This window comes from Kogia breviceps, chromosome 11, assembly GCF_026419965.1.
Source record: "Kogia breviceps isolate mKogBre1 chromosome 11, mKogBre1 haplotype 1, whole genome shotgun sequence".
NCBI lineage: Eukaryota > Metazoa > Chordata > Mammalia > Artiodactyla > Physeteridae > Kogia > Kogia breviceps.
The window spans coordinates 83,416,074-83,428,362 of record NC_081320.1 but is presented as its reverse complement, the minus strand read 5'-3'; the positions used below and the strand labels follow the sequence as shown (position 1 = coordinate 83,428,362).

Sequence of the window (12,289 nt, the reverse complement as noted above, 5' to 3'; positions counted from 1 at the left end):
AAGGGAAAACATTCAGAACAAGTTACCTCTAGGTAGGGGGCAGTGGAATTGGATTGGAGAGGAGCACACAGGTTAAAGTTATGTACTATTTCAAAACATTTTATATGTATAGAGAGAGCCACGTGATTTTCATTAGCATGACTGCTACAAAAGATCATCCTTGGCTGTGGTGATTATAGACACCTTCTTGATGTTTGTTCTTAAATATCTTAAAACTGGTTATGTTCTTAAAGATCCCAACTTAAAAGTGTCTCTCTTTTCATGTAAAACTTTAATTAGACCCTCTGTTCCACCAAATAACCAATTGAGAGTGGAGCCTTTATTTGCCCTCATCTTCTTTCATTCAGATTTCAGAAGGTCAGCTCCCCAACTTCTCCCCCACCCTCTCCCCACCACTCTTTCCTGCCCCTAGCTGTTTGCTTCTCCACCTGTCTTCTCCCCCCTCCTTTCTCAGTTTTGTGTATTTCTCCAGGCCTCTGAAGTTCCGGTCTTTCTTGAGGAGTAAAAGGCGGCAGCAGGGTCTCCCAGGCTTTCTCAGATTTTAATGGATGACTCAGAGGCCCTCTGCCTATATCCGCTGTGGTTTGGGGGGACTCTGAACTGGTTTATTGTGCTTCCTCAATGAAGAGGGATCATTGATGGAGAGGAAATAGGAGAATGTGGGGATTGGAGGACAAAAATAGTGAGTAGACATATTATTCTGAAAATAAATAGATGATTGTGAAAGAGAAGAAGCATTTAGACATGTTGGCAGTGTTTGTACTCAATGTCGTTTGATTCCCAAAGCAGAACTCCAAATAGGGAGTTCACAGCTTCCCCAGGAACCCTTAATATAGTCTATCCTTCTGTACAAACGTAAATTCCAGGGCGTATTTTGTTTGTGTTTCTTTGCTTGTCAAGATTCTATTTTTAAATATGCAAAATGTTTAGGAAAAAAAATTTTTTTAAATAAATTTATTTTATTTTTGGCTGCTTTGGGTCTTCACTGCTGCGCACAGGCTTTCTCTAGTTGCGTCGAGCGGGGGCTACTCTTCATTGTGGTGCGCCGGCTTCTCATTGCGGTGGTTTCTCTTGTTGTGGAGCACGGGCTCTAGGCGCACTGGCTTCAGTAGTTGTGGCACTCGGGCTCAGTAGTTGTGGCTCGCAGGCTCAGTAGTTGTGCACGGGCTTAGTTGCTCCGTGGCATGTGGGATTGTCCCGGACCAGGGCTCGAACGTGTGTCCCCTACGTTGGCAGGTGGATTCTTAACCACTGTGCCACCAGGGAAGTCCCTAGGAAAACTTTTTGAAAACCATTTTTCTTCCAATATAAAAATACATGCTCATCGTAAAAAATTCGAACAATATAGAGTAGAAGAAGAAAATGAAAAATCAAGTAGAGATACCGACTGTTTATATTTTGATCTCTCCTTTTTAATGTGTACATATTTATGTGGACATACAGAACATAATTGCCTGGTATAATGGTGTTCTGGAACCCTTTTGTTTACTTAGCTATGTATTATTTTTTCATATTAGTGGGTGTAGCTATATGTCATCATTTTTAATGACCACATAGCATTCCTTTGTATGGGTATATCCTAATTTGTTTTACCAAGTGCCTCTTTTTGAGGATGTAAACATGCTAGAATGCACACCCTTTGTACATTTATCTGTTCAGTTGTTTACTTATTTCCTTAAGCCTTCTTTTTAGAAATGGAATTGCGGCTATATCTCACCTTCTTGTATTTACCTCCAAAGCATTCTTTTTCATTCCTTTTTTTTTTTTTTATGGTGAGAGCCAAGTGAACAAAGGCTTAATGTCATTTCATTTATCGATTCTCAGGTGTGCTTTTAGCAGCAGAGCATGCACTGAGTATGTGCATTCATTTGAGAAGGAAAACGAGACCACATCTATCTACAGAAGCATACTCAGGAAAGGAATCTGCTGTTTCTATTCTGTATTACTTGAATTTTTCAAAAAAATATATTTATAATTAAAACAGTTAAGACTGTAAATTGTTAATAAAGTGAAAGTGTGTATACACACTAATATGTATAAAATAGATAACTAATAAGAACCTGCTGTATAAAAAATTAATTTAATTTTAAAATAAATAAATATTTTAAAAAGTGAAAGTGGCACTGAGACCTGACTCTGTTGCCAGGGACTCTAGCCAGGCAAAGCCCCCACGGCATTCCAGTAGCTGCTGCTTCCTGTGAGGGCTGGAGCAAGTATGAGGCACAGAGACGTTGCAGTTGTCCTGGTGAGTTGGTATGTTCTATTTGAAAGAATGATTGAATCCATTTAGAGAAATACTTGAGCTGGTTTATACACAATTAAAATATTCACACAAATCCTTAAGTGGAGATATAGTGTATGTAATAAAAATATTTTCAATGGCATGTGGTTAGCATATCACTTTTTTATTTCGAAAGAAAACATCCTCATTCCACTTTATAAAAATATCCGTGAATTTTTATTTATTTTTTTAATTTTTTTTTATTTTTTATTTTTTGCGGTATGGGGGCCTCTCACTGTCGTGGCCTCTCCCGTTGCGGAGCACAGGCTCCGGACGCGCAGGCTCAGCGGCCATGGCTCACGGGCTTAGTTGCTCCGCGGCATGTGGGATCCTCCCGGACCGGGGCACGAACCCGTGTCCCCTGCATCGGCAGGTGGATTCTCAACCACTGCGCCACCAGGGAAGCCCCCGTGAATTTTTAAATTAACAAACATTCGTCAGATTTTTTTTCATTTATTTAGTTTTAAAATTTTTCAGAGTCCTGTCAGCATCCTCTTGTGGATTCTGTAAGATAATTCAGCTAGATATCTTGGTGTCCTCTAAAGGCTTTTCTTAAATATTTCTCTCTATATCTAGTCTTAGTTTGATCCTGTCATTTTTTAAATGTCAGTCTTTGTCATCTTTTCTCCTTAATTCTTGGCAGTCTGTTATCTTTCTCTCTACTTTAAAATTTATACCGCATTCTTACAAATGTTCTCATATCAGTGACTTTTTGTATACATGCATACGTCTATGAAACTTACATTTTATAGTACTGTATTTTATAGAGATTAAAGAAAGAGGGACCTATTAACTTCACCTTTTCCTACATTTTGAAAGGAAATGAACCAAATTCTCCCCTTGGCCTCCAATGTTTAGAAGATCAGAGTTCCTGTCAATTAAGCCATCCTTTCTTTGTAGCTATAGAGAAGAAATAATCAGACAAGAAAGCACTGAATAGTTAAAATAAGATCATTTTTATCAAATATATCTAACATGAACTGTTGGTTAGTTAAAAACTGGTTGAGACAGTTTTACTTGTAATTATTTTGAACTTTGATTATCTGTTGATTATTTTTACAGCAAAGGCAGCCTTATTCATTAGGTAGCTTTAGTTAGTTTTTCATACTTTTCTCGCTTGGTTAGTCACAGATGGGGAACAGGTAAGTTGCCAGAGAGATGAGAGTGACTAATGAAAACAGAAGCCTATCTTTCCCGAGGGCTGAGCTCTGGGAGGCGGAAAGAGTTCAGAGGATCAGCCAGGACCCATCCCTGGATTCAAGGACACACCCTCGACACCCTTGAAGGAACACGGCTCTGCCTGTGGGTCACTCAGAGCTTGTCTTCCCCTTGAAAGAGCTCGCCCTAAAGCCTCTGCAAGCTACCCTCTCCTCTGGACACCGGACCCACCAATGGCAGTTCCTTCAAAACAATGAAAAACTCGTTAGTGTGGGGCTTCCCTGGTGGCGCAGTGGTTGCGAGTCCGCCTGCCGATGCAGGGGACACAGGTTCGTGCCCCGATCCGGGAAGATCCCACATGCCGCGGAGCGGCTGGGCCCGTGAGCCATGGCCGTGGACCTGCGCGTCCGGAGCCTGTGCTCTGCAATGGGAGAGGCCACAACAGTGAGAGGCCTGCGTAATGCAAAAAAAAAAAAAAAAAAAAATTCGATAGTGTGCAAAGGAATTTTCATAGTGAACTGAGTCAAGGGTTGGTGGTGCTGACATGCCCTTCAGCTTTCTGGGAAAAGTAGTGGGAGCTACGCCATCTGCTTTCTGAGGCCTCCACCTTCTTCAGCTCCTCTAGAAATGTCTACTTGAAGTCTTTTTTCTACCCTTTAGGTTGGGACAGGTATGAAGAGGAGTTTTCTTTTTAGAGCTTTGCTGGAAAGCCCTTTGTACATTCGGCCACACTCAACGCTGGTCACGCTGCTCCCAAGGACGCTTCTTTCTCACCTGGCATCTTAACTTCCTCCTTTGCTGTGTTCTGGGATGTAGGTTTCATTTGTGGCCTAGGAAGGGGTGGAAAGGCCCCACTGCAGGGCAGTTATTATTATTGCCAGCTTTCCTTTGACGAGGTTGTATCCATTTTTACATTTTCACCTGCCCTCCTTCCTGGGCAGCAAAAATCCTAGGAACTTTGCTCCCAGCTACAGTGACTTCCATGCATTCCGATCCTACCTTTTCCCTTCAAATGCTAACTGGAGGCAGATTTTCAGGGAGAAACAAGGGACAACCCAGAGTCATCAGGAGTCCAGGTTATAATCAGGAGCCCAAGAACCTGAATGTGTCCTCTGCCTGGGGTCCTTTCTCTGTTGTTGGAGAACTTGCCCTAAAACCCCAGTCTTCTCTTGGCTTCTAGCTGTGACCATCTCCTCTGGGGAAGGCTATGGAACATCTACTTCTGACCAGCTCTCAGCGGGGAGAAGTGAGAATTTGAAGCCAGCAAATTCGCTGGGGGGCTGGGTGCGGCAGAAGTGTTTGCATAATGCCTCTTGCACCTGCAGGAGAGGTGAATGCCGTTATGCCATCCAGAGTCCCGGCCTTCGGATGCGAGTCAGGCATGGGGAGGTGGACAGACTCACCTTCCTGTCCATGAGGCAACCAAACAATAAGATGAAGACACCCTAAAAAGAGGGATATGGGGATCCATTAGTCAAGGAGAAAGGAATCAGCTGAAATCAACTCTTTCCTTCAACCTCTGTCCTCTTGTCTAATTCAGATCCCGAGGCTTCCCATCTCAGTTTTTCTGTACATCAGCACCATGTGGTGCAAAGGATCTATTTTAGGTGCTTTTCTTTTCTTTTTTTAAATATTTTTTTCTGTTACTTATTTATTTATTTATTGGCTGTGTTGGGTCTTCTTTGCTGCGCACGGGCTTTCTCTAGTTGCAGTGAGCAGGGGCTACTCTTCCTTGTGGTGCATGGGCTTCTCATTGCGGTGGCTTCTCTTATTGTGGAGCACGGACTCCAGGAGCGTGGGCTTCAGAAGTTGCAGCACGCGGGCTCAGTAGTTGTGGCTTGCGGACCCTAGAGTTCAGGCTCAGTAGTTGTGGCGCACGGGCTGCGTTGCTCCGCGGCATGTGGGATCTTCCCCGAGCAGGGCACAAACCCATGTCACCTGCGTTGGCAGGCGGATTCCTAACCACTGCGCCACCAGGGAAGCCCCTCAGGTGCTTTTCTTACTGTTATGGTTACAAAGCAGATGCATATCAAAGAATAGGGTACCGACAATTCCCTAACTTCAATGGCAAATCCAGATGTTTTACAGACAAGAAAGCCAAAACTCAACGAGGTTTATGCAAAGTTACATAGCTAGTCAGTGGAGGAACTGGGATCCGAACTTAAACCTTTTAAAATTCCTGAGGCTATATTTCTTCTGCTCCACCATGACACCTCCTTGAGAAGAGACTGGGAGTGACTTCACATCCCACCCCTCCGTCTGACAACCCTTCTCCCCCTTGCATCCCTTGAGGCCACCCAGGTCCTAAGGGGACACCTACAGGTCTGTAAAGCTAGGAATGGTGCCCAGAGGTAGAGGGTACACGTTCTGAAGTAGAGGGCCACCTGCATGTCTGCACCCCCATGTGATGCATATTCCCAGACACGAAGGGTGTGCAGTGTCATTGTCCCTGATTATTCTTTTGGTTGCAGCTTCTGGGTCACCAGCTGATGCCTATACTGAGAGCTGGTTTAGGTGAGTCCAGCAAAGCCAAGTACGTTTGAGTATCTCCACATAGGTACCTGTGTGCGGGCATGTCATATCCACATATCTGCGTGTGCGTGAATGCCTCTGAACTCCTGTCTCCACACCCCTCCCTGCCTTCCCTGACCTCCCATGTGTGCCCAGCATCGGGCCTCCTCCACACTCCCTGGCCTTGGAGACTGGTATCCAAGAGGAGAAATGGACCAGAGGAGCAGACACTTGGACTCTAGAAGAGTCTGCCATGTGACAGCCCATGGTGATGTCAGAAGGACAGAAATGCCCAGAGGTGAAGAGTTTCCAGCCCACACTCCCCAGCCGGCCCCCGATGTGGCTCAAGGATCTCACCTCCAGGGCACTGCCGTTGAGCTGTATTCTGGCATCTGCCACCACCTTGGCCTGGATTGTCGTGGTGCCCACCAGTGCCAGTAAGTCGGTGGGTGAGGTCACCACCACTGCCTGCTCCGGCAGCTGAGCCAAGATCTGTGGTACCTCATCCACAGGCCAGCCCTGGCCCGCCCTCAGCAGCTGAGACAGATAAGACAGCAGCGGGGTGGGCGTGAGTGAGCCCTCAAGAGGGAGGGGCCACCTCCTCCCCAGTCCAGCTCCCTTTCTCCCCACATCCGCGCCCTGTCCCAGGGGAGCAGGAAGCAGAGAGGAGCGAGCCACGTGGCAGAAACTGACACCAAGGTTTGTGGAGCAGACCCTCGTTGGGATGAAGGTTTGGGACCTGCACCCTCCCCGCCGTGAGAGCGCTGACCACTCTCGGGCCCACACCTGCTTCCTGGCTCTGCCAGGGCTCCAGTTCAGAGAACCTGAGTACCCTTCGGGCTGGGTCTCTGAGGGAAAGGACTCTAAAGTTGGGTCCTGAGTGAGGAAGGGACAGGTCGTAGAGGATGGGGTACGTGGGCAGCAGGGTCAGAAGCCTTACCCGGGCTCAGAGAAGCAAGGCCAGGAGCCCTGTGTCCGTGCAGCTGCTGTGGCTGGGCCCCCAGACCCCCTCAGGCCTACAAGGCCGCTTCACCATGCCTGTCCTCTTCCCGGGACATGGAGCCTGTGCCACATGGCCAGCCTTGGTGACGTTCCAGGCAAGAGTTGAAGAGTCCTCAGGGCAGGTGGTGTCTCCATCTGAAAATGATACCAGGGAAGGCTCAGCAACCCAGTCTAGCCCGAGCCTTTCCTTGGGCAGAAACCCATGCAGTGTGTGGGATCTGGCCCTGTTGCCAAGCGCAGGGAGACATCAGGAAGCAGCTCCCAGGACGAGCAGGTGAGAGGTCAGCCACCTGGACCCCAAGCCCCAAGTACCCTGGATGACGGTGACAGAGATGGCAAACCTGAGAGGGCTCAGTCCCGGGCTCTGCAGGTCACAAGTGTACGTGGTGTCGGCTGCAGGGCAGCGCTGAACAGCCAGCACAAAGCACTGGGAGTCTGGCGTGTTAAATAAGGAGGCTGAGGGGGAGACAAGAGAAGGGAACGGTCACTGGGCCAGGGACATACCGAGACCCCAGGGGTCCGAGAGGTGTCCTTGGCAGTCTTTCTAGCAATTTCAGAAGCGGATGAAGCAGTGGCGGCAGTCTTTCTAGCAATTTCAGAAGCGGATGAAGCAGTGGAGATGAGCTGAATGGTATGTGGGCATCAAACTACTGAAGGAAGAGCTTGGATTCGGGGGGAAGGGGACCCTGGGCGTCTCTTACTAGTTCCAGGCCCTGAAGCCACAGTGAACTCGTTTGTAAAATGGGACCATCATCAAATGAACCTCACAGAATAATATCATGTGAGTTCACAGAGATCGTGTGAATGAAAGCGTTATGCAAAAGTTGTCTACACATGTGTGCTTATTGTTGTATGAACAGAATTGGGATAAAAACAGATTTGGACTTGGACCCCGAACGCCCAGGTTGAACTGCAGCCTCTGCTTCCAGGGAGCTGGAGAGCCAGCTGCCTGAGGGCAACTAGCTGCCCCCTTTCCCCTGAGCCCTGCCAACCAGCCCCTTTCCATACTTTCGTTGCCGTCTCTGGGGCTCCAGGAAGCCGAGTAGCCCAGGTGGGCACTGGGGATGCAGCAGCTCAGCTGGAAGCCAGGGGAGGTGGCACAGGAGATGGAGAGCTGGTCTGGGAGCCCAGCCACGTCTGTCACCTGCAGGGGCACCCTCACCATCTGGCGCAGCTCCCACCTGAATCCCCGGGCCTCAAAGCAGCATGCGTACTCACCTGCAGACACACACCTGCTGCACCTCCCGGCCGCTTGGCCCCCACCTGAACCACAGGGTCTCTGCTGCTTCCCCAGCCGCACCCTAGGTCTGCCCTCTCCATCCAGCTTCAGTTTAACACCAGAAGGAAACATTCCTGTCCCCCAAAGGATTTCTAGGAGGAAGACGAGATCCTGACCCTTTGTTATTAGCCTGTAGCCATGCATCCTAAGGTGAACCTCTCTGCCCCCAGTAGATGTCCTTCCTGCACCACCCGCTGCCATTTCAACATTGTGAAGAAAAGCCTGCATCTGTTCTCAGTTGAAATGGAGACCACGCTTTCAGCGTTCTCTCATTATAATTCTTCACATCCTCTTAGCCTTAGTTTCCCCAGAGTGAATAAATGGAGGTAAGGGAAAAGAAGAGAAGAAAAGACAAGAAGGAAGGAGAGGGAGGAGGAGGAGATGGAGGGGAGCAGGGGAAAAAGAGGAAAAAAGGAGGGGAGGAGAGAGGAGGAGGGAAGGACAGGTGGGCTACCTGCCCATTTATGGGAGATGTTGACAATGCCGAGGACAGCCCGGTCCCGGCTGGAGGTCAAGGACACACGTGTCCCTGCCCGCAGGAGGATGGGGCTGGGGCTCCCTGTGGGCCACAGGAACCAGTTCAGGTCGGTGGTCTCCTGGCTCGTGAGGAGGGTCAGGTTCAGGGTGTCGCCAGGCGTCTGCAGCCAGGAGTTGAGGCTTAGGGCCGCGGGGACTGCAGGAGGCAAATGATAGGACCCCCGGAGAAGGAACTCGTGGCCCTTGAGGCAGCTAAGCTCTCCCTCCTTCCCCATCTTCTGAAGCCCATCCGTCCTCCATCCCTCCCCACCTAACGTTTTCTGTTCTCTTTTGTCCCTGGAGGAGTGTGGCTGCCACCGTCCAGCCTGGAAGACCTTAACTGTCAGTGGGAACCAAACGGGGAAGCTTTTTGGCCTAGGACTCCCCCGCCCGCAGGGAGGGAACTTCCTCTCTTTGTCCACCTGTCTCTCATTACAGCCTTCCTCCCTCTGTCCCAGGCGCAGGGCCTGTGATCTGCTATGATGCCTGGCATTTTCTCTCACCCGGAGGAGCCACTGGGCTCGGACCAGCTGGCACAGATACGGGGGTCGGAGAAGAAAAAAACACAGAGAGGGTTCCTTTTACTCAGGGCCACTGGTTTTCACGTTCCCAACCCTCCTCACCAGGTGGCAGCAGCTGGCAGCGCCCGGCTTCAGCAGGGCCCAAGACAAGGCAGCCACAAGGCCAGCGCTCGAGGGGGGTTTGGCAGGGGCGGTGATGGGAGCAGACGCTGGCGTTCCACTGGTACCCGGAGAGGCAAGCACAGTAGCTACACCCCCTTGTGGGCGACATTGCACTCTGTGACGGAGGGAAGGGGGATAAGAAGTGAGCAGGCTGTCTGGGAAAGCCCAACGCCTGCCGCCTGTGAGGCTCTAAGGCCGGGTATATCGGGAACAATCCCCAAGTCACAGGCGCCGGCTTCTCAGCCTGAGTTCAAAGCAGCAGCGCGTGTGGGGCAAAGGCATCAGAGGAGGCAGTGGAGAAGCCCGGGCCCGTGGTCATCTGCCCCTTAGGCCTCTGCCAAAGTTTAGAAGATGGGACGTGGGGCAGGAAGGGGAGGTCTGTCTGATGGGAGGTGAGGAAGGAGCCGGGCCACACAGACCCTCCAAGAAATAGGGAGGGGCTCACAGTATCTCAGACGAGGGGGCTGCGGGAGGGCCGGGCTCCTTGCACTCTGAACCCCCTTCCCATGCAAGCAGCTGAGAGCCACTGAGAAGCGGGGGGGTCAGTAGAATTCCCGCCACCCCGCCTGCTGTGAGGCTGAGGCCAGTGAGAGTTAACTGGGGCAGAGGAAGCCGAGGCGGTGGGGAGAGCCAGGGGCCTGGAGGGTGCCGCCGGCCGGCGCTCACTTGAAAAGCACAGCTGTACACAGACGGAGACCAGGACCCCTTCTGCAGGAGAGAGGGGACAGCTGGAGAGGAGAGGAAGCTGCGGGCCTGGGGCCTTTGGGCCCCATACCTCGTTGTCCCCGCCAGGAAGCAGAGCACCCCACACCTCCCATAGCCTGTCCAGGCGCAGACGGGACCTAGAAAGGTAATCACTGCTCATCCAGCTACGGTGCCTTCACACGCGCCGTCTCATATCACCCTCCCAACGACCCCCTTACATGGGCAAGACTCTCTAAGAGGAAGGATTTTCTCAAGGCCTCACAGCTAGAGAACTGCGTTCAGACCTGTGTGACCAGCGCCAGACCCAGTCTCTCTCTTAACCCCACTGCCCCCTGGCTGTGCCCTCTTCCAGACCTTTCTTTCTTTCTTCACCTCGTTCCAGGTTCCCCGTCCCCCTCCCTGCTCCTCCTCCTGTCTGTCCACTCACCACCTGCTCCACTTTCTTGGTCCAATTGCTGCCCTGATTCCCCTCCAGCCTGACCCTGTCCCTGGAACAGAGCACAGGGGCGAGACCTCTGAGGAGAGCTGACTCTGCATTTCCCCCACCCCGGGGACACCTTCTTCCCCAAGCCGCTCAGGGGCCAGCCTGGCTAATCTGGTAGGACTTGGTCTCTTTGAAGCTCCTCCTTTTGCCTGGAATCAAGCGGACACCTCAGGAGGGCAAAGCAGGCTTCTGGTAGGAGGTGCAGGGATGCAGCCCCAGGGATCCCGCCCAGGCCTGCAAAGCCCACCTGAACCCAGGAACCAGGCACACCCTGGAGAGTCAACATGCTTTGTTTAATTCCTTCCTGAATGTACCCGTCCCCGGGCCTCCAGGCTAATTGAAATGGCTGGGTCTGGAGCTCCAGAGGGGGCTGGGGGTGCTGGGCAGAGCTGCCTGTGGCCCAGAGGCCTGGGGGCTTTATTCCCTCCGTAGGCATTGCCCTGAGGGCAAGCAGCAGGCAATACCTTAGTCTCTGGTACCTGTAAATTATCTCCTCACCAACTCCTCCCTCTCTCAAAACTGTGTGTGGGTGAGGAGATCAGTCTAAAACCAGATTTTGATCTAGATAAGGATGTGGCTAGAGATAGAGATAGAGATATCCACCTGCGAGAAAACACAAATCATAAAGTGCTAAACTAACTCTGCTGCCTTTCCTCAGATTCTCTCCTGTCCTCTACGCCAATGGTTCCCAAGTTTGGAAAGTTTTTATTTTCGTTTTTAAATTGCAAGCCTGACTGGAAGAGCCTTTATCCAAAGTGCAGCAGGCATCGCTGGTGTTCACGGGAATTCAAATAAAGAAACAAAAGCTATCCCCACACCCTGAAAAATAAGGCTGAACTCTCGGAGATCTTATAACAAACCAGCCTCTTTTAAAAATACATTACTTCCTCTCCCTCCAGCCCTCTCGCCTCCATCCATCCTTTCACCCCACATCTTGCTGTCTCTCACACCCAGAGGCCCCTGTCGTTACCTCTGCAGACCCTCCCTTGGTCTTCCCTCACCCCAGTCTTACTCACAGGCTGGGACTCTCGGGCAAGTGGTGACCCCACCCCAGGAGTAGCACAGGGGCAGCCGAGCAGACCATGGCTCAGTGAAGCAGTTTTCAAGAGGCCTCCCGCTGCTGCATGATGCAAATATCCTCAGAGAAGGAAGAGCTGGCAGGGCTGTGCACAGATGGGATGGGAGGGAAGAGTGGAAGGGAGCCAGAGGAATTTACAGAGGAAGTGCTACAGCCCATGCTACAGTCAAACGGGCATCCAGGCCACTGTGGGGCCACCTGGAGGCCACATGCCCCAGGGAGAGAGGTCTGCCCAGTTCCCTGCTGGGGTCTGGGCCAAGGCCTCAGTGAGCAGGAGAGGACTTGGGGGCCCTAGATCACAACCAACCATGTATCAAGCCAGGTACAGTCACATCCCCAAGGATCTGGGAAATCGGGATTGTTCTGGAACCTCAGGAAGCTGGGTCATTGATCAAAGAGCCAAGGTTAGAAAAGGCAAATATTAGAGCTGACTGCTATCCTAAAATAATTTCAAGATAGACTGGAGTCTTTTTTTGTTTGTTTGTTTGTTTTTTATGGTACGCGGGCCTCTCACTGTTATGGCCTCTCCCGTTGCGGAGCACAGGCTCCGGACGCGCAGGCTCAGCGGCCATGGCTCACGGGCCCAGCCGCT

The 12,289-nt window shown here is 50.9% G+C and overlaps 1 protein-coding gene across 1 annotated transcript; it reads right to left on the bottom strand.

The window, feature by feature from the left end:
* Positions 1 to 4,644: 4,644 nt before the first annotated feature.
* Positions 4,645 to 11,703, bottom strand: ADGRF3 (adhesion G protein-coupled receptor F3). Its single transcript, XM_059078676.1, is given in 12 exon segments — positions 4,645 to 4,758; positions 4,843 to 4,884; positions 6,308 to 6,487; positions 6,891 to 7,087; positions 7,265 to 7,408; positions 7,961 to 8,170; positions 8,686 to 8,904; positions 9,371 to 9,524; positions 9,526 to 9,545; positions 10,563 to 10,623; positions 11,636 to 11,670; positions 11,673 to 11,703. Coding segments are annotated over 12 exon segments (1,407 nt in total).
* Between the last annotated feature and the right edge of the window lie 586 nt (positions 11,704 to 12,289).